General features: G+C 34.8%; 1 protein-coding gene and 1 long non-coding RNA gene across 2 annotated transcripts; one reads left to right on the top strand and one right to left on the bottom strand.

Moving 5' to 3' along the window:
• The first annotated feature begins 10074 nt into the window (after positions 1 to 10074).
• On the top strand, positions 10075 to 12102 carry LOC112762412 (xanthotoxin 5-hydroxylase CYP82C4). Its single transcript, XM_025808246.3, has 2 exons — positions 10075 to 11066; positions 11253 to 12102. The coding sequence occupies exons 1-2, from the start codon at positions 10131 to 10133 to the stop codon at positions 11877 to 11879; spliced, it is 1563 nt and encodes a 520-aa protein (XP_025664031.1). The 5' UTR covers positions 10075 to 10130; the 3' UTR covers positions 11880 to 12102.
• Positions 12103 to 12975: 873 nt separating this feature from the next.
• LOC140180851 (uncharacterized) lies at positions 12976 to 13590 on the bottom strand. The gene is made up of 2 exons (XR_011874875.1): positions 13488 to 13590; positions 12976 to 13387 (listed from the first exon to the last, which is right to left on the bottom strand). It is a non-coding gene; the product is annotated as an uncharacterized lncRNA (long non-coding RNA).
• Between the last annotated feature and the right edge of the window lie 12442 nt (positions 13591 to 26032).

Genomic DNA, 26032 nt, shown 5'->3' with positions numbered 1-26032 from the left:
CTTATTCGTAACATGGTATCAGAACCATGATATCCTCCTTGAAGAGGGTAGATTGCTTTTTTCCTAGGAAAATCATCATCGTATTTTTCATACTTTTCCTCTGTGTCATTTTTCCCTCTCTTTTGTCAATACTTTGATGCTTTCTCACCTCACCGATTAGCTCATTTACTACTTACTTATCCTCATAAAGAAACCATATATTTTTCATCACCTTCTAATAGTTTGCCATCTCTTTGCACTTGGTCACTTTTCAACAGTTTTCCGGCAGTTCGCCATCTTTTCAGGAGTTTTTCAGTAGTTGGCCACTCTTGTGGCAGTTTGGTTTGGGTTTTCTTGTGGTAGTTCCGTCTACATCTCCATATGCGTTTCTTTGTGGCATTTTCGTCTATGTTTTCTTGTGGAAGTTCTGTCTGTACTTCCTTGTGGCAGTTCCGTCTGCACTTTCTTCTGGAAGTTTCGTCTGCACTTTCTTCCGACAATTTCGTCTGCACCCGTTCTACCAGTTTATGCATTTTTTTATTTCGTTGTTTTAAATAAGTTTCAAACTCAAGTTGTCGATTGAGTTTGAGGGGGGTGTTAGAGTATAATTAGGATCAATTAGATCCATTAGCATTATTTAGCATATTTGAATATTTATTGTAGAATATTACGTCTTTTATTATTTCGAATCTTTTAGCACCTATAAATACTCTTCTATATTGTATAATTTTATACAATTTGAATAGACACAAATTTTTTCTCTACTACTTTCTCTTACCCTTTCTAACACAAACTACAAAAGAGATATGATTATCATTCGCAAAACAACTTGAATGCATCATAAAAGTTCACCAAAACACCGGTAATACAACTAGATATTAGTTGTCAAAAAACTATTATTTTATTAAGAAGTTTTGTCTATATAAAAATTTTATATGTACGTTATTGATTATCTCCTTAAATATGAAAAATGTATTGAAGTATTAGAAATTCTCTCTTCTATGTTTGAGTATTATTATAGAGGAGTGCTAGAGGGTCAGCAGAATTTGTGATGTTTAGCCATCAATTAGCCATCATCAATATTTTTAATGGTGTGAGATGACATCTAATAGTGTAAGATTAATCATTTTTCTTTTAATGGTTAAATGCTAGTCAGATTTCAACAAAAGTGCTGGCCCCTAGACTTTTTCATTAGTGAATTTGAGAACCAAAAATATAATAGTGTCATTACGTGAATTAGTGATCTGGGATCAATTCAACCGTAGATTTATAATTATATTTTTTTAATAATTTTAGATTGATATCATATTCTAATCCCACAACCCACAAAATGTATGTTAAAAATTAAGTTGGTGGTTAGATCACTAATTCACTTAAATAAGTATTAGAGGTTTGAATTTTGCATTAATTCGTTGACCAATAACAAATTTTTAAATAAAATTCTAATCTACAATAAATTAATCTTTAATCTATCAGATTAGGAGATACTGTACAAATCTAAAAAAAATTATCTTATAAAAAAATATCATCTTCTCACTCATCTTCTACCTTAAGTGTCTTCTCCATTACACTTTATCAGAAATAAAAAAAAATCATCATTGGCCAAATTTAAATCATACTAATTAAAGACTTCAAATTATATTAGTGCTAGATTTTCTAACAACTATTAAGTCTATAAGATTTTCATTTATTGCAAAAGGCAAAGCCAAAGGAGAGGTTGCCATTATTGCTTTGGTATTGCTATGTTTGTCTTGGTTGAACTTGCAGATGGTATAGGTTTAGATTTAGCTTTCTTAGCTACAGTCGAACAAAAAATTTAAAGTATGAACCAAAAGAAAAAAAATGATCACATGAAAGATAAAATCTTTTTCATTTTATTCGGTCTTCTACTTCAAGTGGTCTCTCTCTCTCAACACAGAGGCTTTGCAACACTAAATTATGAGTAAATGATCAAATTAGTTCTTAAAACATTATTCGTTCTTTAAATTAGTTCTCGAAAGTTTTTTTAATTATATTCGTCCTTTAAGAATTTTAAATTAGTCATGTTAGTCATTCCGTCACTTTCTTTTGCATTGGCCAGATCGTCGAAGTATACCAACGGGTCAGCAACTTTCATCAAGACAAAGGCTAGGCTAGTATGTAACTTGTTTCATTTTGTTATTAAATCCGTTTTGTCTTTGACATTTAATATCATTATTACTTGATTTAACATATTGTTTTAATATGTGTGGTCCAAGTCGTTGGATCGTGATACGACGATGGCAAAGACCTTCAAATATACTCATACCTTGAAGGATAACAAGTTGAGATTTGCTTATCAGCATTTTGCGGATCATTATGTGAGTAAACATCATGTGATATAAAATTTTCAATCAACTATCGGTACTAATAATAACATTGCTATATAGAAGTCCTATACGCAGAGACTGGAGGCCGCAACCCAAAAATCTCAGCATACTAGAGAGGATGGCAATAACTCCGCAGATTCAGTCGTCGATCTTGACATGGTTTGGCATGAGACCACATCTGAGCCGTACAAGAATCACGTCTATGGGTTGGGATCATTCGTCGCCAACAACCTTCACACCTCCACATTGAAGGCTTCATCCGCCTCTTCCACTAGCACTATTGAAGCCGAAGATAGCATCGATTTGAGGGCGTAGATGCAGAATCTCACCCAAAACTTTCACCAACAGGCTCAACAACTACAGCAGTCTGAGGAGAGGTATAAGGAGATCATCGCACGTGTGTCAGACACATATTCTTTCAGGATGAAGCTTAGCATGCAGGAACTGGAGCAGATTCAGCGAATGCAACAATAGATAACGATGTACCACGAGCAGATACGCACTGGTGGCAACAGCGCTTCTGGAAGGGCACCGACATCACCGCCTAGTCCGTCGACTTAGCAAGACCAGGGGATGACAACGAGAATATCAGGATCCATAGTGATTAGGATTTTGTTCTAGACTATTTGATTATATTTTATTTATTTGACTTTTTATTCTATACGTACACTTAATATTTAATAAAATTATTATTTGGTTTCTATTATTTAGAATTTGACTACTAATTGTGTTAAAAAAATTAAAAAACAAAAAAATTTATTGGGAGAAAAATCCGACGATAAGTCGGCGCAAAATAATATAGTGTGGTGCCAAAATTACTAGCAAAAATTTTCCGCCAATAACCAAATAGAATTTCGGCAAATTATTCGCCGTAAAAATCGATGGTAATTGGTTATCGGTGAGGGTTATACCATCGGATTGTTTTCGGCGATAAATCCAACGATAATATGTTTACTAGCAGATTATTTTTGTTATTCTACCGGTAAATCCGATGGTATTCAACGTTTTTCTTTTAGTGTTTGCGGCAGACTCTAACAGATGATAAAATCTAGCCACATCTGGGTTAGGCTCTTCTCGACACTTTCCGTAACTTGAACTCCAACTGTATCGAAGAGCATCTTATTGTATCTCTCCTGGTTACCCTCCCAATTCACATCTTCCATAGTTGCTTCTCTAACTAAGTTACCCCTCCTTGACTGGCCTTCGGCCCAATTGACAATAGGTGTAGACCGATTGATTTCCTGTTCATCAATTTCTCCGTGTTCAGCCCATACCCACTACCCATCCTTAAACCCATTACAATAAAAGTGCAGGGTTATATCAGAAGCTTCTAACCACTTAGTCAGTCGACATTTATAACATGAAGACCTAGGTACTCCTTGAGATCTATAAGGTTCTACATTGAACACATACACTACGAAATTGATCAACTCACTCAAAGAACTCAGGTTTTATCCCCCCATTACCCGTTATCCATATCGTACATCCACAAACGATGGTTTGGAATCATTTTGCCACAAACAACCTAGGATTCAACCAATAACAAAACTTAATTATTAAAATTTTTAAAAATTTTGCCAGAGTTTTTTCTCAATTTAGAGACCTCCACCAAAATAATGATTAGTTTTCACATTTTAAACAATCGCAATCATGTATTAAACAAACAATCAACACATCCTTGTTAAAATATTTAGAAGTTTTTGCAGAATTTCGCCTATTACTACTGACCTCCTCTCAATATAATTTTTAACTTTTATAAACCAAAGAATGTCTTTAAACAAATTTAACAAAAATCGGCAGAATTTTTTCTTAATTTAGAGACCTCTACCAAATTTTTTTTTTACAGTTTTCAAATGAATACAATTGCAACCATATATTAAAACAAAAAATATTCAAGCAAACATATAATTCTAGCTGTTCTTGTGCGCAATCCCTTATTACTCTATAATTTTTCAACAAACAAGGGTTTCGAGAAGGCGCCACTAGGCAACCTTCTCCCACTTTCGTCCTAAAACTGTACCTTAGAAAAGTTTGTCCAATATAAAACATAAACAATTTAACAAGTTAATAAAAATCCAATTTTAGCGCTGCACGAACAATCCAAGTATATAAGCAGCACAAAAAACCCACGATAATGTTATACAACATTAAACAAAAAAAGAAAATTCTAAAACAGAGACAAAGTTAATTAGTAAAAGTTAAAACTTAACAAAAAAAATTAATAAAAATTCTAATTAACCCTAAATAAACTTACTTTACCTAAATTCAACCTCATTTAATAAAGAATTTAATAACAATTTGGATAAAACTCTAAGTTAATAAAAATTGAAAAAAAAACAATTTATCTAATTAATTAACTTAATTTAAAACTTACCCAACCTAAATCCTAACCACACATTTTATACAATAATTAAATTTTAATTAGACAAAATTAATCTAAAAAATATCATATTAAAACCCTAACCACACATTTCAAAAAAAATAAATAAAAATTTAATAAAAATTATAATAATACCTTAACTTAACAAAAAATTATGTAAAAAAAGTTGAAAGAAAATATCTCTAATAATGGTGGTGCAATGGTGATGGGGTAGGGTAGAATCTGTTTAAGTAAAATAAGATTTAGGATTTCTCTTTTCTTGCAAAAAATAAGAAAAATAGAGAAACTGCTTACCTCTAGCGCGATGGACCTCGACAACGCAATGGAGACCTCCAATGGAGATGGCATAGTGGCAGTGGCGTGGGAGGAGATGCCATAGAGCTTGTGGTGGCAACAGAGGAGAACTTGCGGGAGGAACCTTCCACAATGCATTGGCAATTGAGCCAACGACAATGGAGGAGGGTGGCATCAGTGGCGATGAATGAGATGTGAAGGAGAGAGAATAGAGAGGAGATAGAAGAAAGAAGAGGATAAGAAGAAGAGAGGAGGGTGGCAATGGTGGCCACAGAGAGAAGAAATAAGAGAGAAGAGGAGAAGAGAGAGAGGGGGTTCTAAGAATGAGGGAGAAGGAGCTCACATTTTAAATTTACGCCAAAGTTACCATCGGATTTACCAACGAAAAAATCTGACGGTAAAGATCTGTCGATTACCAAAACGGCGCATTTTATTATTGTTGAGTCTTACCTTCGAAATTTTTCACCGGTAACTTTGGTGTCGTTAAATTGCTTATTCGCGCCAAAATTTACTATCGTATTTTGGGGCAAAATGCCAAATCCGATGGTAGCTTTTTGGCCAGACAAAATATGATGACAGTCTCATGTAAAATCCGACGGTAAATCTGTCGATAATGTCTCTTGAAAAATCCGACAGTAATCAGCAAATTTCTTATAGTGTACAGCACGTAGCATTTGGGGATATGTGTGGATATTTTTCTATATTCATGTTGTAGAAATTTTCTTAAAAAATTGTATAAAGAAAATACCAAATTTACAAAAAAAAAAAGAGAAAATACCAAATAAACCAACTTAGGGTACATCTAACTGGTATCAAACTTGTGGATTTGGATTCTCTAAATTTTGAATTTCACTGTAGAAGGGTAAAGAATGATCATACTTTTCAAAGGTGGGACCAAGAAAAAATATGAAAAAGAAACTATTTAAAGGTGAGAGATCATACTTTACTCTCTAAAGTGAAAATTCAAAATTTAGAGGTAGGTTTTAAGTTGGAGACCAGTTGTATTAAGTTATTGAGTAAATATCCAAAATCGTTCCTGAAAGATACCCCGATCTCCATTTTGGTCCTCGAAAGATAAAGTTAATCGAAATCGTCCCCGAAAGATACACGATTGGTCACGTTAGTCCTTCCGTCAGTTGAATGATGATGTGTCACGTTAAGTGCCACATGGCATGATGACGTGGGGGCTAATGCCATGTGTCAGGTAAGTGACACGTGGCATGCCACGTGTTAGATCAGTGACACGTGGCATGCCACGTGGCACTTGACATGTAAAAAAGTTATTTATAATCAAAATAGTCTTTGAAAGTTCAGACGTAAGTCATTTTCATCCCTGAAATTTTAAAAATTAATCAAATTAGTCCTTATATAATTTTTTTATTTTTCTTGATAATATTAAATTTAAAATATTTTTTGATACTACTAATTTTAATAGAAATATAATTGACAATAAAAAAATTAGTAATTGTATCTTTTCTTCTTAAAAATTTTTTCAATAAAATTATCTCTCTCCTTTAATTCTTGTCAAAAGCTCTCTTAAATTTTGATTTTATATTCCAGCAAAATGTAATAATGTAAGAAAAAGGTTTTAGAATAGAAAAGAATAAGAGAGATTTTGACAAGAATTAAAGGAGAGATAATTTTATTGAAAAAATTTTTAAGAAGAAAAGATACAATTACTAATTTTTTGATTGTCAATTACATTTCTATTAAAATTAGTAGTATCAAAAAATATTTTAAATTTAATATTATTAAAAAAAATAAAAAAATTATATAAGGACTAATTTAATTAATTTTAAAAATTTCAGGAATGAAAATGACTTACATCTGAACTTTCAAGAACTATTTTGATTATAAATAACTTTTTACATGTCAAGTGCCACGTGGCACGCCACGTGTCACTGACCTGACACGTGAACCAATCATCTTGTAACACGTGGCATTAGCCCCACGTCATCATCCAACTGACGGAAGGACTAACGTGACTAATCGTGTATCTTTTAGAAACAATTTCGATTAATTTTATCTTTCAAGGACCAAAATAGATATTAGAGTATTTTTCAGGGACGATTTTGACTATTTACTCGTTAAGTTATTCCTGCTGAAAATCTCACCTACCACAACCAAGTGCTGAAGTGCATGACCTGGGTTGGATTTGGGTTTGTCGGAGCAAAACTCCGGATACCAAGCGGGCAGCGAAAAAAAAGGGAAAAAAAGCCCAATTGCATAATGATTAATAAAACCCTCTTATACATTCCAATGATGATGACCATGATGTTGTTTGTATAAAATTATATATATATAAAATATGCATAAAAATATATGCATAAAAATATAAAAAAAATAAAAAATATATGCATAAAAATAGGTAAATACTATTATATCCTTTCTAAAATAACATGTAAATTACTTTTTCTGATGTATCGTATCTTAATAGGTGTTTATTTATTTTAAATTTTTAGTAAAATTTGTTGGATGACTAATTTATCTAATAAAATAAGAAATAAGAAATTGATTTCAGGTCATTGAAATTTGTTGAAAATTTAACAAAATATTTAAAAAATAATATTATATATTACTATTTTATTTTTCACACAAAATCTCTACTTTCTAATAAAATTAAATAAAAATCTAGACCTTCATAAAAAATAATTACAAACTAGCTACATTAATTTTTAAAAAACAAAATATAAAGTGTTTCAATTTCTTTTTTATCATATAATTCGAAACCAAATTGTATAGAATAAATTTTCAAATTTAAAGATCTACTTGACACGATAAATTTTTTAAATTAAAAATTTTTACGGTAACACTAATTTGTGTTTCTATTTTTAATTTGTCACATCAATATTTTAGTTTAGAATTTAGTTAATGGTGTTTGCTACGATATGATGATAAATTCATACGTACCGATATGTTTAAAATATGGACAAATAATAACAATCCACGTGTGATTTATTTTTCACATCAATATTTAATTTTTGTTTTTTTAAATATATATTATATCACCACTTTTACTAATACACCTATTTAATTAAATAAAAATAAAAAAATATTTTTTATTTAATTTTATAAAAAATCTTAAACATCTTTTTTTTATTTGATTAGACAAAAATATCCTTTTAAATTAACAAAATTTTAAAATTTAATTAATTATAATTTTATAGTTTCAAATAATTTAAACAACAAAACAAAAAATATTAAAAAAACAAAAAATTAAAATTTCTTCGCCTTCTCCAATTTCTCTAATCATTCGTACCCCCTCTAAGCAAAACATATCAAAGAAACAAAAAATCAATCGTTCTTCATCTTCTCCAATTACCTCTCTAAAACAAAGCAGTGAAAATCTCAAACCAAAACCCTAAGTTCTTTGCCGCTGCCCTGAAAATGTCCAACCAAAATCCCTTGGCCCAAATGGGTTACAAGCAGAGTGGTCTCTATCTTCTCCTTCAAGAAGAAAAGCCCGCCAATACCAATCTTGATCCTGAAGATTCACGAAATACTTTCCATCAAGCCTTATCTCTGACTCAGTCCTCTTCTCTCCACCGAACAGTAGATAAAGAAGGATGTTACCGAGAACCTCGATTCCCGCCTCCGCCGCTCTCACTGCCACGTGGTGAACTATGTTTCCACCTGAACTGTCACCCGCCATGTATACATAAACTTTTGATTCCGATTCGGATCTTCCGCTCCGGAGCCATTTTCTCGATCTGACCCACTCCAGAGCGGTCCAGCCGTCCTCGTAGGTGCAGGGAAAGCGGTGCTCCAGTGAACGGCGGTAGTTGACAGAGACGACGACGGAATTGCTTACATTGACGAGACCGTGGCGACAAAGAACCTAAGATTTTGGTTTGGGACTTTCACTGATTTGCTTCATAGGGGGTAATGGGAGAAGATGAAAAATGATCAACTTTTTGTTTCTTTGATATGTTTTGCTTAAAGGGGACACGAATGATTAGAGAAATTGGAGAAGATGAAGAAATTTTGATTTTTTATTTTTTAATATGTTTTTATTTTGTTGTTTAAATTATTTGAAACTATAAAATTAGGATTAATTGAATTCTAAAATTTTGTTAATTTAAAATGATATTTTTGTCTAATCAAATAAAAAAAGGATGTTTAAGACTTTTTATAAAATTAAATAAAAATATTTTTTTATATATTTTTATTTAATTAAATGGGTGTATTAGTAAAAATGGTGATATAATATATATTTAGAAAAACAAAAATTAAATGTTGATGTGGAAAATAAATTTCACGTGGCTTGTTATTATTTGTCCATATTTTAAATGTATCGGTACGTATGAATTTATTATCGTACCGTAGCAAATACCTTAGTTAATATAAGAAAATTTTTAAATTAATATTTTAATAAATATATAACAAATGTATTAAAATAAACATCGAATTAGAATATAACACATCAAAGAGAGTAATTACATATTATTTTAGAGAGAGTATAGTAGCATTTCATGTATATAACATTTAAATAAAAGTCTTTCATTACTTAAAGAACAATAATAATTCAGATAAAGCATAATTACATGAGTAATGTCACATGACTAATAAAATTTATTATATTTAGTCAATATTTAATTTAAAATTTAAAATTAAATTTTAAACCTTAAATATAAAATTTTCACTTCTCTAAAATAAGATGCTAATATAAAATATTAATTAATATTAATAAAAAATTTTCTCTCGTTAACATTTTTCTAGTTATATAAAGGGAAGTGGCATGAATAATGATGTTTGCACATTCCGTAGTTGGTAGTTGATAAAATGCTCTGACTCCCAAGAATGGCTTAGCTTGTAGTAGTATATTAGTATATAAATTATTTGTAGTCAACTTGTACATACACGAGAAAATTAATTCCCGTACTCCTGTTAACATAATAAGTAGTTTACTTTGGAAACTATACATCATCACATCGCATTATGACATATTACGTTTAAATTGCAATTAATATAACCAATAATCCACTGAATTTGTTAATGGCCTAATTGGAGTCACGGCATGCTTCATCTTGTATGTCAGTTTAGTCCTATTTGCATTCTATAAATTGCTTCACCGTTATGTCCATCTTGTACAACATTATTCAATTGTAATTTCTAAACACTACTAAACCATGAATATCTCATTTCAGTTAACCATTGTTGCTATTCTGTTATCATTTATATGCTACGCATTTTTGAGCAAGAGAAAGAACAAAGAAAGCGGCAAAGAGGCTCCTGTCCCGAATGGTGCATGGCCAATAATTGGCCATCTACACCTTCTAGGCAGCCACGACCAGCTACTTTACAGAACGCTCGGCAGAATGGCAGATCAATACGGGCCAGCCTTTAATATCTGGCTTGGCAGTCGTCGAGCATTCGTGGTGAGTAGCTGGGAAGTAGCAAAAGAATGCTTCACAACAAATGACAAAGCACTTGCCTCACGTCCCACCACGGTGGCCGCAAAACACATGGGATACAACTATGCAGTGTTCGGTTTTGCGCCTTACAGCGCCTTCTGGCGCGAGATGAGAAAGATTGCGACTCTTGAACTTCTCTCCAACCGCAGGCTTGAAATGCTCAAGCACGTTAGAATCTCCGAGCTCAACATAGGAATAAGGGACCTTTACAACTCTTGGGTTCAGAACAATTCAAATCCTGTGGTTGTTGAACTTAACCGATGGCTGGAGGATTTGTCTCTAAACACGGTGGTTAGAATGGTGGCGGGGAAACGCTACTTTGGCGCCTCTGCTAAGTGTGGTGATGACGAGGCAAGGCGATGCCAGAAAGCTATTAACCAATTCTTTCATCTGATAGGGATATTTGTTGTTTCAGATGCTGTTCCATTTCTGCGTTGGTTGGATGTGCAGGGGCATGAGAAAGCAATGAAGAAGACGGCTAAGGAGTTAGATGAGATACTTGATGGGTGGTTGCAGGAGCATCGAAAGAGTAGGGTTCATGGAGAAGAAGATGATCGAGACTTCATTGATGTCATGTTGTCCCTCCAAGAAGGTGGTCACCTTTCAAATTTCCAATACGATTCCGACACAAGTATCAAATCAACTTGCCTTGTAAGTTGAACACGATGACCACTCACATAAAATCCTTCCTACTAAATTGTTAGTTAAAAATGATTAGATAATTTAATATAGAGGAATGTTAGGGTCAGCAAGTTTTGTAATTTGTAGCTATCAATTAGTTATTATTAGTGTTTTTAATGGTACGAAATTATATCTATATTATATTATGTATGGCAGGCACTTATACTTGGAGGGAGTGATACCACAGCTGGGACACTTACCTGGGCAATCTCTTTGCTTCTCAATAATCCTGACGCATTAAGAAAGGCACAAGAAGAATTGGACCTGCATGTTGGTAAGGAAAGGCAAGTTGAGGACTCAGATATTAGAAATCTTAGATATATTGAAGCCATTATTAAGGAAACCCTGAGGCTCTACCCAGCTGGTCCACTCCTAGGACCAAGAGAAGCCCAAGAAGATTGCACCGTTGCTGGTTATCATGTGCCAGCTGGCACACGGTTGGTGGTTAACTTGTGGAAGATTCATAGGGATCCAAGGGTTTGGAAAGACCCTTGTTCATTTCAACCGGAGAGGTTTCTCACAAGCCATCATGCAGCTATTGATGTTAGAGGTCAAAACTTTGAACTTATTCCTTTTGGATCTGGGAGAAGATCATGTCCTGGCATGTCGTTTGCGCTCCAAGTTCTTCACTTGACGCTTGCTCGTCTGCTTCATGCATTTGATTTTGCAACTATCTCCAACGAGCCAGTTGATATGACTGAGAGTCCAGGTTTAACCATTCCTAAGGCAACTCCACTGGAGATTCTCATTACTCCCCGTCTTCAACCACAACTATATGGCTAGCTACTCATTATAATAATTAAATTCCTCAAGTTTGCAGTAGAATTTCTAGATTAAGCATTGTTCTTGAATAAGGAATTGATAAAATTCTAGTTGTTTGATGTTACAGGCCACTAATCACCGTTACTATGGTAAGAGAATAAAAAAATGTTATTTGTATACTAAAATTAGCTACGAAAATTAGCTTGTATGTATTTTTATATAAATACATGTGTAGTTTAATTCATTTTAATATGTATTTTATATTTTAATGTATATTTTATATTAATAACTAATTTTATTGACTAATTTTAATATATTTCTAACCTAGTTAAAAAAAAAATACTACATAATTATAATTTATTATTTTTTTCAATAATTAACTAATAATATTTAAAACGGGTATAACTATAAATATAGCACTGAACTATTGGGCTAAAACGGTGAGTTACTAGCTAAAGTGTTAGCTAATATAAATTAAAATTATTAGTTCTTAAATTTTAATTTCTCATAAAAAAAAACATTAAAGTGTTTTGAGATTAATGCTTTTGAAATATAAAATATATTTGTAAGGTATATCTAAGATTATGAAAATCTAATAGATAATTGAACCATTTTAGTTATTAGTTCATTAATTTAAATCTTTAAATATAATTTTTAATTGAAATAATTATTTTATAATAAAATAATAAGAATGGAAATTGTCACTTCAATTTTGATCATGACACTTTTTTTTATAAATTCATCCAACATACAATGTAAAAAAAATTATATATGAAGTGATATTATAAAAATTGGAAGTGGAATTATTGTTTCTCTAAAATAATATATAAAAATAAATAAATGCACACAAAATCATAAATATATTATAATGTAAATTTTAAAAATATATAAGTAACTAAGAGTATAACATGAACTAAAGCCTCGTAAGCTCATCAGGGGCAGTGCGGTTTGGTTCGGTTTTTGAAGAAAAAGCCATCCGATCCGATCGTTTAATTAAGCTGCGGTTCGGTTTGGTTCGGTTTTTTTTCAAAGTCATCCGAACCAAACCAAACCAATTAAAATCGGTTTGGTTTGGTTCGGTTTGTTCGATTTTTTCAATCAAAAAAAAATTCTACCATACTATTATGCAAAGTCATAACATTGAAATCGACAAACCGAAATACACAATAGCTAACAAAGTCTTGATCTAATGAAACATAACGACAACAGAATTCAAATACGACAATTAAAGAAGTTTAATAGTTCAACAGTCAACACAACTGAAAATAAAAATAAATTATCATTAAACTGATAGCAAAGTTATGGTGTCTTCTCTAACAAAATAGCTAAACTTCATAATGCAAACGAACCTGAAATAAAAAAAAAACAGTTACATAATAAGAACAACAAGAACAACAACAACAATAATAATTATAATAATAATAATAATATAAGGAAAACAATTATTACCATAACAACTTAACAAGATGTACTTTAATCAGACTCAACACCAGAATCTTCTTCATTGGGATCACGAGTCGGTGCAACTTCTACAAAATATATAAAATAAGAAACAATCATAACAAATAATATATATTAATAAAAACTAGATTAAAATAAAGAAAATTATAAGTAGAAACTTAACCATACCTAATTCCAACTTCTCCAATTCCTCGATGAGTTCCTCAGGGACAAGTTTTGGAGAGTTTCGGAGCCAATTTTGGGTATAAATTAACGCTTCAACTGTCATTGGAGCTAGAGAACTCCTATAATTATTCAACACCCTTTCTCCAGTACTAAATGCCGATTCTGAAACAACTGTAGAAACTGGCATGGCTAAGACGTCTCTTGTAATATGCCCAAGAATTGAAAATTTAGTGGAATTCACTTTCCACCAATTTAGTATAAACAAATACAATAAAGCAAGGACAGAAACCAGCAATAAACAAGCAATAAACAAAACTGAACAAAATTTGATAATCTAAACAAGCAATAAACAAAACCAGCAATAAACAAGCAATAAATAAAACTGAACAAAATTTGATAATCTAAACAAGCAATAAACAAAACCAGCAATAAACAACCAATAAACTAGCAATAAACCAGCAATAAACAAGCAATAACCAGCAATAAAAAAGCAATAAACAAGCAATAAACAAAACTGAACAAAACCTGATAATCTAAACAAGCAATAAACAAAACCAGTAATAAACAAGCAATAAACAAGCAATAAACTAGCAATAAACCAGCAATAAACAAGCAATAACCAGCAATAAACAAGCAATAAACTGAACAAAACCTGATAATCTGAAAATTAAATCAAGGACAGAAACCAGCAACTGAAGTTTAAATCAATAACCAGCAATAAACAAGCAATAAACTTAACAAAACCTGATAATCTGAAAATTAAATCAAGGACAGAAACCAGCAACTGAAGTTCAAATCAATAACCAGCAATAAACAAGCAATAAACTGAACAAAATCTGATAATCTGAAAATTAAATCAAGGACAGAAACTAGCAACTGAAGTTTAAATCAATAAACAAGCAATAAACTGAACAAAACCTGATAATCTGAAAATTAAATCAAGGACAGAAACCAGGAACTGAAGTTTAAACCACTAACCAACAATGCATCAATAAAGTTTACCTGAATAGATGGCTCGGGCTCCATATGCACTTGAATCGGTGGCTGGGTGGGAGACTATGAGGGGCTGTCTTGATCGTGGGTGACCCTACAAAACCCAGAAACGCTGCTAGGTGGAGGCGGCGAGGTCGGAGGTGGCGAGGTCAGAGGTCCTGTGTTGATCGTCACCCGTCGGTGCTGCCTGCTATGCTACCCTGTGGCTTTTGGGTCAGTGGATGACTGGGTGGTGGCGAGCCAGGCGAGGTGCTGTGTTGAGGGATCTTCGTCATCATGGTGCACCGGCGTAGGGGATCTGCTATGTTCGACGGTGGGATTTGGAGGAAGGCTTCGAGTCTCAAGGAGGTGGGTGGCTCAGGCTGGCTCTATGGCTGGGTCTGGGTGAGTGGGTGTGCACTGTGCAGGCCGCAGAGGGCGAGATGTGGTGGCTCAGGCAGGCTAGCTCCGATCTGGGATTTAGGGGTTAGGTACTTAGGTTTCCATGGGGAATTTGGGGAGGGACTCGCGCAGCAGTAAGGAAGGTAATGCGTTTGGGGGGGTGGGGGTCTGGGGGGGTGGGGTAGGTAGTTTTTAATTTTTAGGGTTTTAGGAAGAACCGGTTCGATTCGGTTTGGTTAGGGTTTTGGTGGCAAGAATTGAAAATCGAACTGAACTGCAAAAAATAGCAAAACATCGCTTTTTTTGGTTTTTGATTTTCGGTTTTTTCGGTTCGGTTTATCGATTTAGTTCGGTCCGGATCGGTTTTGAACACCCCTAAGCTCATGTACGTTGGAAACAGGTAGTACGACATCAAAATTAAATAAATTAACAATTCAACTAACAATTAATTCAATAAATAACTATCTGTTTACAAAATTTCGACTGATTGAGATTTCGACATGATATAGCAGAATACTCACTATAGTGTGAGTCAAGTCGAAAATGACATAGGTTGGAATTTGATAATTGCACATGGTTTTATCTGGTAGCACTATACAGGACGTGAGACTTGGAGACTAGAATAAAAATCAAGATGTGAAGTCCACTTTAGAAAACAAGTTCCTTCGCAGTTAAGGTAAGGTTGTGAATTGTGAAAATATGAGAAAAGAGAAGTTAGATTGTGGAAAGAGAAGCATTATATAGTCCATTCTTATGATCCTATAAATAAGAAAAGCTTGGAAGAGCTAAGAGATTTCAATTTAAATACTTCACCAAAACACAAATCTCTACAAACACTACAAGAAAATACCTCAATTATCACGCTTTCAAAGCGTGGCGATAACTTTTTGCCACGCTTTTTGAGCTACCGCTATGCTTTTGAAAAGGTCATATCTGCTAGCGTGGCGGTTGTTCTATCGCCACGCTTTTGGTGGCCTATCACCACATTTTTTTGCCACGTTTTTTACATATTACCATACTTAAAAGCGTGACTGTATGTGGAAAATATAGCCACGCTTTTAAAGCGTAGCTATATGTGAGACATGGCCTTACTTTTGAAACATGCCAATAGAGATATGGCCACACTTTAAAAGCGTGCCAATAGAGAGAGATATGGCCACGCTTTTAAAGCATGGCGATAGCGAGATATGACCATGCTTTTAAAATGTGGCAATAGCGAGAGATACGGCCACACTTTAAAAGTGTGGCAATAGTCTTATCAAATTATAAAAAAAATTATTTTTCTGACTTTACCTTCATCGCTGCACAATGTAAATTTTCAATCCTTTTTTATTACCAAACCTATAAATATAATATGCAATTTTTATTACAAGACAAATCAAATAATAATTAGTGACATATAATTTTTGCTATAATTATTGTATATATTAAAAAACTAATATTCAAATACAAAATAAATCTCGAGTTCAAATAACAATACAAATGAATACAAGCTCTATTCAAACCAAACACATAGCCGTGCAAAAAAAACAAAAAAAAAATATAAAATATAAAGAATTAATTTTTTACAAACTAGTTATATTTATCTCCGCCGTCAACGTCTTCTTATAGTAGGGCCTATGTACTGCCCTCTCTTAGGGTGTGTTTGTGAAACACGTTAGAGAGGATAAAGGTGCGTTTCAATGCTTTGAATGCTGTTCTTTAATGTTTGGCAATTTTTCTTCTCTGAACGTCAACGTGATTCTGCATCCCAAAAGCTGGTTTACTAGAAGTAAAAAATTATAGCTTCAGCGTTTACTCAACTTACGTTTAGGTTTGTTGCTAGTTATTATTGATTTTTTTTATAATTTTTTCTAAATAAATACTAAGAATATTAAAATAATTATTCTAATTTTTGTGCACTGTTTACTATTTTAATTTTTTATAATATATATTATTGTTCCTATTAGAAATGATAAATTAAATAAAAAATTAATTATAAATAATAATAAAAATATAACTTCTAAAAAATTAGAACCTAAAATAATAATAAAAATAAGATTATTAAGAGTACTAAAATATGTTATTTTATATATTTTTTAATTTAATAAATAAATATTAATTTTTACTATAAAAAATATTTAAAAAGTTATTAATTTTTATATGTTATTTTTAATTTCATAAATAAATATTAATTTTTATTATAATAAAAAATTATAATATACTAAAATAGAATACTATATAAAAAATACTAAAAAATATAAAAAATTAAATATACTTAAAAAATAATATTATAATTTAATATTATATTTTTTTAGTAATTAATTAATTATTTATCTAGAATTGATTTTAACTAATATTATCCAAATAATATTTATTTTATTAAGATCAATTTTAGTAAAAATTGCCAAACATAAATCATGTTGGCACAAACTAACTTCTACTCAAAATCAATTCTACAAAATCACTTTTATTCAAACTCCAGTTTGTCCAACCTAAATCCAAACACACACTTAATCATCAAGTTCTCTAGCAGTTGAGTCTCCTCTAACCATGTCACTTCAGATGCTTTATCTACCTCAACACCTTTTTTATTTAAAAATTAACACATGTTAGGATTTGGCTTTTTCCATTAGGCTTATTATTATTAGGACAAGGAGGTAAGAGAAGTACTTGAAAGATCTTTGATAGGAAGAGACCTTCGAAAATTGGAGCAGTGTGTCACGGCCTTGGACACACTCCAACGCTACCGTGCCGGCACTCGGACTTACTCAACCTCTTGAGTTAAGACCAAGTCAGCCTAACCCTCAATACTTAGCAAGAAAGCTAAGAATACAAGCGAACACAAGAGAAAGGAAGCTTTGGTGGAAGAACACTTTATTGCTCAAGTGTGGTTACAAATGATTCACACACACCCAAACTCTAACTCTCACCCCTATTTATAGCCATCCACCTCCTCAATGGATGGTTAGGATTAAATCTAATCAACGGTCCAGATTAATCATCCAGAACCTTCTTTACAAATATCTATTCTACCACAAATCTCTAAATGTTTCTAGATTATTCCATACCACTCTTTATACTTCTATATACATCTACACTCTTCTAGAATACTCTATGACCTTCCAGAGTCTTCTAGAACCTTCTAGGGTATTTCGGGACCTTCTAGGACATTCTAGAATGTTCCGGAACCATCTAGAGTATTCTCAAACATTCCAGAAAACTATACAAACACTGTTAAATCTAACTTTCTAAAATTTACCGTGACATTTTCCCCCACCTAATGCGCAGACGTCCTCGTCGCGTTCTGTTCATGATAGCGCTCTAGATGTTCTTGAAATTGCCATAGATCTTCGTGAGTTTCCCAGCTAGCTTCGGTTATCGAGAGCCCTTTCCACTTGATCAAATATTGGATACTCGGTGGCACCCCTCTTCGTCGCACGATGCGATTAGCTAAGATCTCTTCGATTTCTTTATCAAAGGATCTAATTACCACGGGCGGAGCGCGACTTGAGTCACCTCTACTCGGTTCGTCTTGGTCTCCATGATATGGTTTAAGCATACTCACATGGAAGACCGGGTGGATCTTCATAGAGGGAGGGAGTTGTACTTTGTAAGCAACCTCCCCAACACGTCCAATGATCTCAAATGGCCCTTCGTATTTGCGGATTAAGCCCTTATGAACCTTGCGAAAGGCTTTGAATTGTTGTGGAAGAAGTTTGATCATTACCTTGTCTCCCACTTGATAGCTTGCATGCCTCCTCTTCTTATCTGCCCATTTCTTCATCCTCTTGGCAGCTTTGTCGAGGTAAGAACGAGTGACATTTGCTTGTTCTTCCCATGAATTAATTATATGATAAGCTCCAGGGCTCTTCCCTGAGTAAGAGGAAGAAAGAGAGTGAGGTGTAAGCGGCTGTTGTCTAGTCACAATCTCGAATGGGCTCTTCCCTGTAGACTCACTCCTTTGCAGATTGTATGAGAATTGAGCAATGTCTAGGAGTTTTGTCCAATCCTTCTGATTAGCGCTTACAAAATGCCTCAAGTAACACTCAAGTAAGGCATTCACTCTCTCAGTATGCCCATCGGTTTGAGGATGGAAGCTTGTTGAGAAATGAAGCTCCGACCCAAGGAGTTTGAACAACTCTGTCCATAGTCGTCCTGTGAAGCGTGGATCTCGATCACTAATGATGCTCTTAGGCAATCCCCGGTACTTCACCACATTCTTGAAGAATAGTCGTGCTGGTTCCTCTGCAGTGCAGTCATTAGGGGCAGGTATAAAGGTAGCATACTTCGAAAATCGATCCACTACCACGAGAATAGATCCAAACCCCTCGGACTTCAGTAAGACAGAGATGAAATCTAGAGAGACACTTTCCCACGGTCGCTCTGATGGAGGCAGAGGTTCCAACAACCCGCTTGGTGTCTTGTTTTCAATCTTATCTTGTTGGCACACAAGACAAGTCTTCACCTAGCTCTCCACTTCATCTCTCATTTGAGGCCAATAATAAGAAGATTCAATGAGTGCCAAGGTCCTTCGCTGACCTTGGTGACCAGCCCACTTAGTGTCGTGGCATTCCCTCACTAATTTTCTTCTTAGATTTTCCCATTTAGGGACGTATAGTCTTCTCCCTTTAGTGTAGAGAAGGTCATTTTCTAACCAAAATCTTTTGGTCTTACCTTCTCTAGCCAATTCCACCAACTTCTTGGCTAATGGATCGTGATGCAACCCTTCCTTGATGATATGCATAATATCTCCTTCAACCATAGAAATGGCCGCTAACTCAGCCTTGCGACTCAGCGCATCTGCTACCACATTAGTCTTGCCTGACTTGTATTCGAATTCAAAATCAAACTCAACCAAGAAGTCTTGCCACCTAGCTTGTTTGGGGCTTAACTTCTTTTGAGTTTGGAAGTAGCTTGTAGCCACATTGTCTGTCTTGACGATGAAGTGTGAACCAAGCAAGTAGTGATGCCAAGTTCTCAGACAATGCACCACCGCGGTCATCTCCTTCTCTTGGACAGTGTATCGCCTCTCTGTATCATTCAACTTGCGACTCTCAAAGGCAATAGGATGTCCTTCTTGCATCAGAGCTCCTCCAATAGCGTAGTCAGAAGCATCAGTGTGGACTTCAAACACCTTTGAGTAGTCGGGTAGTGCTAGTACTGGTCCTTCTGTGATAGCAGCCTTCAACTCATCAAAAGCCTTTTGACACTCCTTTGACCATTCCCAAGAGTGGTTCTTCTTGAGAAGATCAGTTAATGGTGCAGCCTTGGTGGAGTATCCCTTGATAAATCTCTGATAGTAATTAGCCAACCCAAGGAATGACCTCAATTCAGATACCTTGTTTGGAGGTTCCCACTCTTTGATAGCCTTCACTTTTCCTTGATCCATGCAGAGAGTTCCATCTTTAATGATGTGTCCCAAGAAGAGGACTTCGTCCCTTGCAAAGGAACACTTTTCCTTCTTCACATATAGGTTATTCTCTCGCAAGATCTTGAACACGGTTCGTAAGTGTTCTACATGTTCCTCCAAAGTATTGCTATAGACAACAATGTCATCCAAGTAGACCACTACAAACCGATCAAGGTAAGGTCGAAAAATCTCGTTCATCAAGGTACAGAAGGTCGCAGGAGCATTGGTCAAGCCAAAAGGCATCACCAACCACTCATACGATCCATACCTCGTGACACACGTGGTCTTAGGTTCATCACCATCGGCAATTCTCACTTGGTGATCCTGACCTCAAATCTAGCTTTGAGAACCACTTAGCTCTACCAAGTTGATCAAACAAATCGGCTATCAAAGGAATGGGGTATTTGTTCTTGATGGTTACCTTGTTAAGTGCTCGATAGTCGATGCATAGTCTCAATGAACCATCATGCTTCTTTTGGAACAAGACTGGTGCGCCATAAGGTGCCTTTGATGGACGGATGAACCCAGCATCTAGCAAATCCTTGATTTGCTTCTTCAACTCATCGAGTTCTGGCGGTGCCATCCTATAAGGTGTTGAGGCGGGCGGCTTTGCTCCTAACTCCAATTCAATCTTGTGGTCTACCTTCCTCCTAGGTGGTAGTTGTTTTGGCAACTCGGGAGGCATCACATCCTTATTTTCTTCAAGGACTTCCTTGATTTTGGGAGGAAGGTCTTTTCTTTCGGATGTTGACTCCTCTTGTAATAGAGCCAAATATGTAGTCTCTCCCTTCTTGAACCCTTTCTTGAATTGCATGGCAGACAGTATCGGTGGTCCGCCAACTTTAGAGACTGTAGGGACCATGCATGGAGACCTTTTCTCCATGACGCATACTACGTCATAGTATGGCATAGGTATTATATTTTCTTTCCTTTGCAAATCGATTCCGATGACAATTTTAAAATCGTCCATGGGTGCTACTGAGAAATCCACAAGGCCCTTCCAAGAACCAAGAGTCATCTCAACCCCTTTTACTACTCCCTTAAGGGGTTCACCCTTGGTATTCACGGGTTTAAACCAACCATTATTTTCGGTGATCTTCAACCCAAGCCTCTTTGCTTCATCAGGCGTGATAAAGTTGTGTGTAGCACCAGTGTCGATCATAGCCATGACGGGTTTTTTATTGATAAAGGCTTTTACATACATCAAGCCTTTTTTTTTCTGTAGTGCTTGCCTCTTTGCCCTTCACAGCATTCATGTGTTGGATAGATCCAACACACTCAGTTACTTGAGTTTGAGCTTCTCGTTCCTCGGCAATAGATGCCAAAGTCCCTAGCTTGGGACAATCCTTCATTTGGTGTGGTCCCTTGCACACGAAGCATCCTCCTTTGGGCACGAAAGCCTTTTTCTTTTCTTCGTACTCTTTCTTTGAAGAGTATTTTCCTTCCTTCTTGGTTGAGAAACTCTTTCCCTTGTCTCCCCCATCTTTAGTAGAACTAGGCTTGGAGGATGACTTGGGTTTAGAGTCTCCCCTATGATACTCAATGAGTGATTCGGCTACCACGATGACCTCATCGACATCCTTAACATTCCTTCTTTGTAGTTCTTGCTTTGTCCAAGGTTGGAGTCCATCAATGAAGAAGAACAATGCATCCTCTGATGCTAAGTTGGGGATTTGAAGCGTGAGAGTAGTGAACTCCTTTACATAGTCGCTAATCGTACTCTTGTGCTTCAACTCCCTCAACTTCTTCCTTGCTTCATAAACCACATTCTCAGGGAAGAATTGTCTTTTCAACTCCCTTTTGAAATCTTCCCATGTGGCTATGTTGTAAGTACCCTTTTCCATATCTACGGACTTTCTCCTCCACCACAAAGTAGCATTATCAGAAAGGTAGAGAGCTGCAATGCGTACCTTTATTGCTTCTTCGACCACCCCTTGGCCTTCGAAGTACCTCTCCATTTGCCATAGGAAGTTCTCCACCTCGTGAGCGTCCCTTACGCCCTTGAACTCCTTTGGCTTGGGGAGATCAATCTTTGTCGTCTCCCTTATAATAGTTGGTCGAGATTTTGCCTCCTCGAACCAAACTCGAACTTCCTCAAATAGCTTTAAGGAATTCTCAAGCTTCTCTTCGATTTGGAGCATGCTTTCTTTGAAAGCATCTAGTTCTCCTAATACGTGAGCCTCGAGGGTCTCTTTATCATGTTCTATCCTTTGGAAATACTCATCCATAGAGGATAGAACATTCTCCAACACAAAAACTCTCTCTTCTAGGAAGTTAGAGTCCTTACCTCTAGGCTCACTTGAAGAACGGACCTTCTTGCCTCCCCATTGAGAAGGAATAGCATTCCTTCCCCTTTGAGACTCAATATGCTCCATGGTGATACTAGAAGCCATACCCACAAATCACTTGTGCTCCTTCTTGAACCTTGCTCGGATACCAAATTGTCACGGCCTTGGACACACTCCAACGCTACCGTGCCGGCACTCGGACTTACTCAACCTCTTGAGTTAAGACCGAGTCAGCCTAACCCTCAATACTTAGCAAGAAAGCTAAGAATACAAAAAAACACAAGAGAAAGGAAGCTTTGATGGAAGAACACTTTATTGCTCAAGTGTGGTTACAAATGATTCACACACACCCAAACTCTAACTCTCACCCCCTATTTATAGCCATCCACCTCCTCAACGGATGGTTAGGATTAAATCTAATCAACAGTCCAGATTAATCATCCAGAACCTTCTTTACAAATATCTATCCTACCACAACTCTCTAAATGTTTCTAGATTATTCCATACCACTCTTTATACTTCTATATACATCTACACTCTTCTAGAATATTCTATGACCTTCCAGAGTCTTCTAGAACCTTCTAGGGTATTTCGGGACCTTCTAGGACATTCTAGAACGTTCCAAAACCATCTAGAGTATTCTCAAACACTCCAAAAAACTATACAAACACTGTTAAATCTAACCTTCTAAAATTTACCGTGACAAGTGTCTTCCATTTTCTGTTGAGTATGGTGGGGAAAGTTCAAAGTGCCAATGGTAAGTTCCCGGTCAACTGATTCGATGACAGTACCCTTCAATGGTAATATTCAGAAACAGATTTTAAGAAATAATTAAAATCAAGAAAAAATCATATCATTAACAAGTATAAATGAAACAAAGGTCTTACAAGGTCTGCAAGTTGATAAGCTTCCCAAATTAAATTTTAACAAGCTTAAAAATAATCCTAAATTAAAATTTACAATTAATGTATATAATAGAATAATTATTTTCTTCATTGATTCATTCTCACAATGCCAAAAATGTCTCCCCGGGTTGACAACCCTTGTCATTCATATCAATTGCAAATGTTTTCTCCTAATTCAAATTCAGAATAATGAACATTTGGTTCTTGGTTTAGACTCATAATTATTTTATCACTGAACTTTATGCACTGATATTATTTTCAATTTAATCACACACCCCCTCAACATCTCTATAGCCCAAAGAAGAGCCACACACCTTATTCTTCACTGAATAAGACCTATGACCATGGCTCTAGTGTCTTTCATGCACATTTTCTACCCATACATCAAAACCTTGATCTACAAGGATAAAGCCCAATGATTGTTCAGGAGTATTTAGATAGATATATAATCACAAAGATAGATATTAACATAAAAAAATACTAAATAAATAATAGATAGATATATAATCACAAAAAAGGAACTAAACTCACCCTATTCTCCAAAAGACTATCCCAGACCTTGACACTAAGAGCACATCAGATTACAAATTTAAGCAAATCAAGAGGCACATAGGTCACTAAACTGTAGAGCCAGATTACAGCAGCCCAATTACAGAAAAATTTTTAGTTAAATAGAAGAAAACTAAGCCAACACATATCTTTACATATTAGGTTACTAAGAGGAGAACAAAAAGAATTAAGATTACCAGCTGAGTAATCATGAAAGAACCTAGTAAAAGAAGACCAGGTCCTTCAACATAGGACTAGCTTCAAGTCCTAGTAAAGAAAATTAGTGCCTGGCTAATAATACTGAATTGTAGGTAAAGGCTGCTATCGTTTCTACAAGGCTGTGTCTCAAAGACCTTATGCATACAACAGTCTTAATTAAAGAAAACTTGCACTATATTAATCACTACAGAAGACAGTATATTAGGCATATGCCATCAATTCTTATATCTACTTGAGTAATTAAGGCCTCACACAGAAGAGCTTCTGATTGAAAAAAGTGGTTCAACGTAAGAAATGACATGTTTTCCCACACAAGTCACAAGGTGTCTCCACACTCAAAAGTGTAGGGCTAAGCTAATCCTTCTGAGGCATCTGACATATTTTGGACTCTGGTAGTCAAATTCAAACCTTGGTTCTGAAAGAACAATTAACGTAACTTCATTTTTATATTGCTTTTAGGTAACTTATATTTAGAAAATTATCATCCTTAATTTTTAACCATTGAATGCATCATCTCTTATCAAGTAAACAGAAATACATTATGAAATGAAAGCTTACTGCCGCCAAATTCCAGCACCAATGCAAAAACATCCACAGTTGTCTTGGGGAAAAATTCCAATATTATTGCACCCTCCAAAGCTTTATGAAGCAGTGCAGTGTATTCTTTGTGGTCTGAACCCTAACTTTGTGAGATTTGAGATATTAAATGCTTAATAGAGCAATATATGAAACAAGGAAAAAACAAATATAAGAAATTCTTTTTTTTTAATACCTGTCCACGAACTGGACTTGTAAATATTGGATACCTAACATTGCAATTTAAACACCCTATATCACAGCACCAGTCCTGAAAACTGCAACATGCAAGCATTTTCCCATTAGGTGTATCAGCTACATTAATATTTTGATGCCCTTGCATCCAATCATAAACAATGCCTCAAATGAGATATCACAAAGCAAGCAAAAGATTCCGAAGATAACATACATTATCAACTTTCAAATTTCCATAAACTAAGTAAATTAAGATCCTGTGTTTTTGGCAAGAAAAAAAATAAAGCAAAAGAGTAATTTGAAACCAAATCAAGAAGAATAAGGGGATGGAATTAGAACCATTTAATGGAGAAAGAAAACTGAACCAAATTGAAAGAGGGCTTTTTTGATAACATTAATCTGAAGCAAGAAGCCTGGAAAAACCTAAGAACGGGACCAGTGTTAGAGGAAGGAGGAGCAGATCGGGGATGAACACAGCAAAGGGAAAGACGTAAGACCTGGAATTGAAGGAGGGGAGCTACACGGCGGCGAGGATTCGTAGAGGTGTGGTTTGCGCCACTATCGAATCAGTCAACAGAATCTCCAAAAAGTGCAGTGACGGTTCTGAAAATGGTTGCCAGTGCTGCCAACAACCTCCGCGCCATGCCAAAAATTCAACACATGCACATTATTCCATAACATTCATTTAAGAATCTCAACACATGCACACAAACATCGTTTCTATCGAAACACAGACCCAATTTGTTCACATTTAATGATAAATTTGAGTTATCAAAAAGATAAATATTAAAGATAAATGCTCAAATTGGTAACTCAGAAAAAATGCTAGACATAAAATGAGTCCTTATCATAAATTCAAGCACTAAATTCATTTCCATATATATCACCGATTTGAGGGCAAATGCAATCTTCCTAAGTTCGTCAGAACATAACATGCATCGTCTTGAGTACAAATTTGAAAATTTTACTCTAAAAACAAGCTGATAGAATCACGAAGCTCCATTTTCATTTTCAATTAACCCTAGCTTTTAAGAAATGTTTTTATTTGGG

The sequence above is a fragment of the Arachis hypogaea genome, chromosome 17, assembly GCF_003086295.3.
Source record: "Arachis hypogaea cultivar Tifrunner chromosome 17, arahy.Tifrunner.gnm2.J5K5, whole genome shotgun sequence".
Lineage (NCBI taxonomy): Eukaryota > Viridiplantae > Streptophyta > Magnoliopsida > Fabales > Fabaceae > Arachis > Arachis hypogaea.
This window is presented reverse-complemented; position numbering and strand designations above follow the sequence as displayed.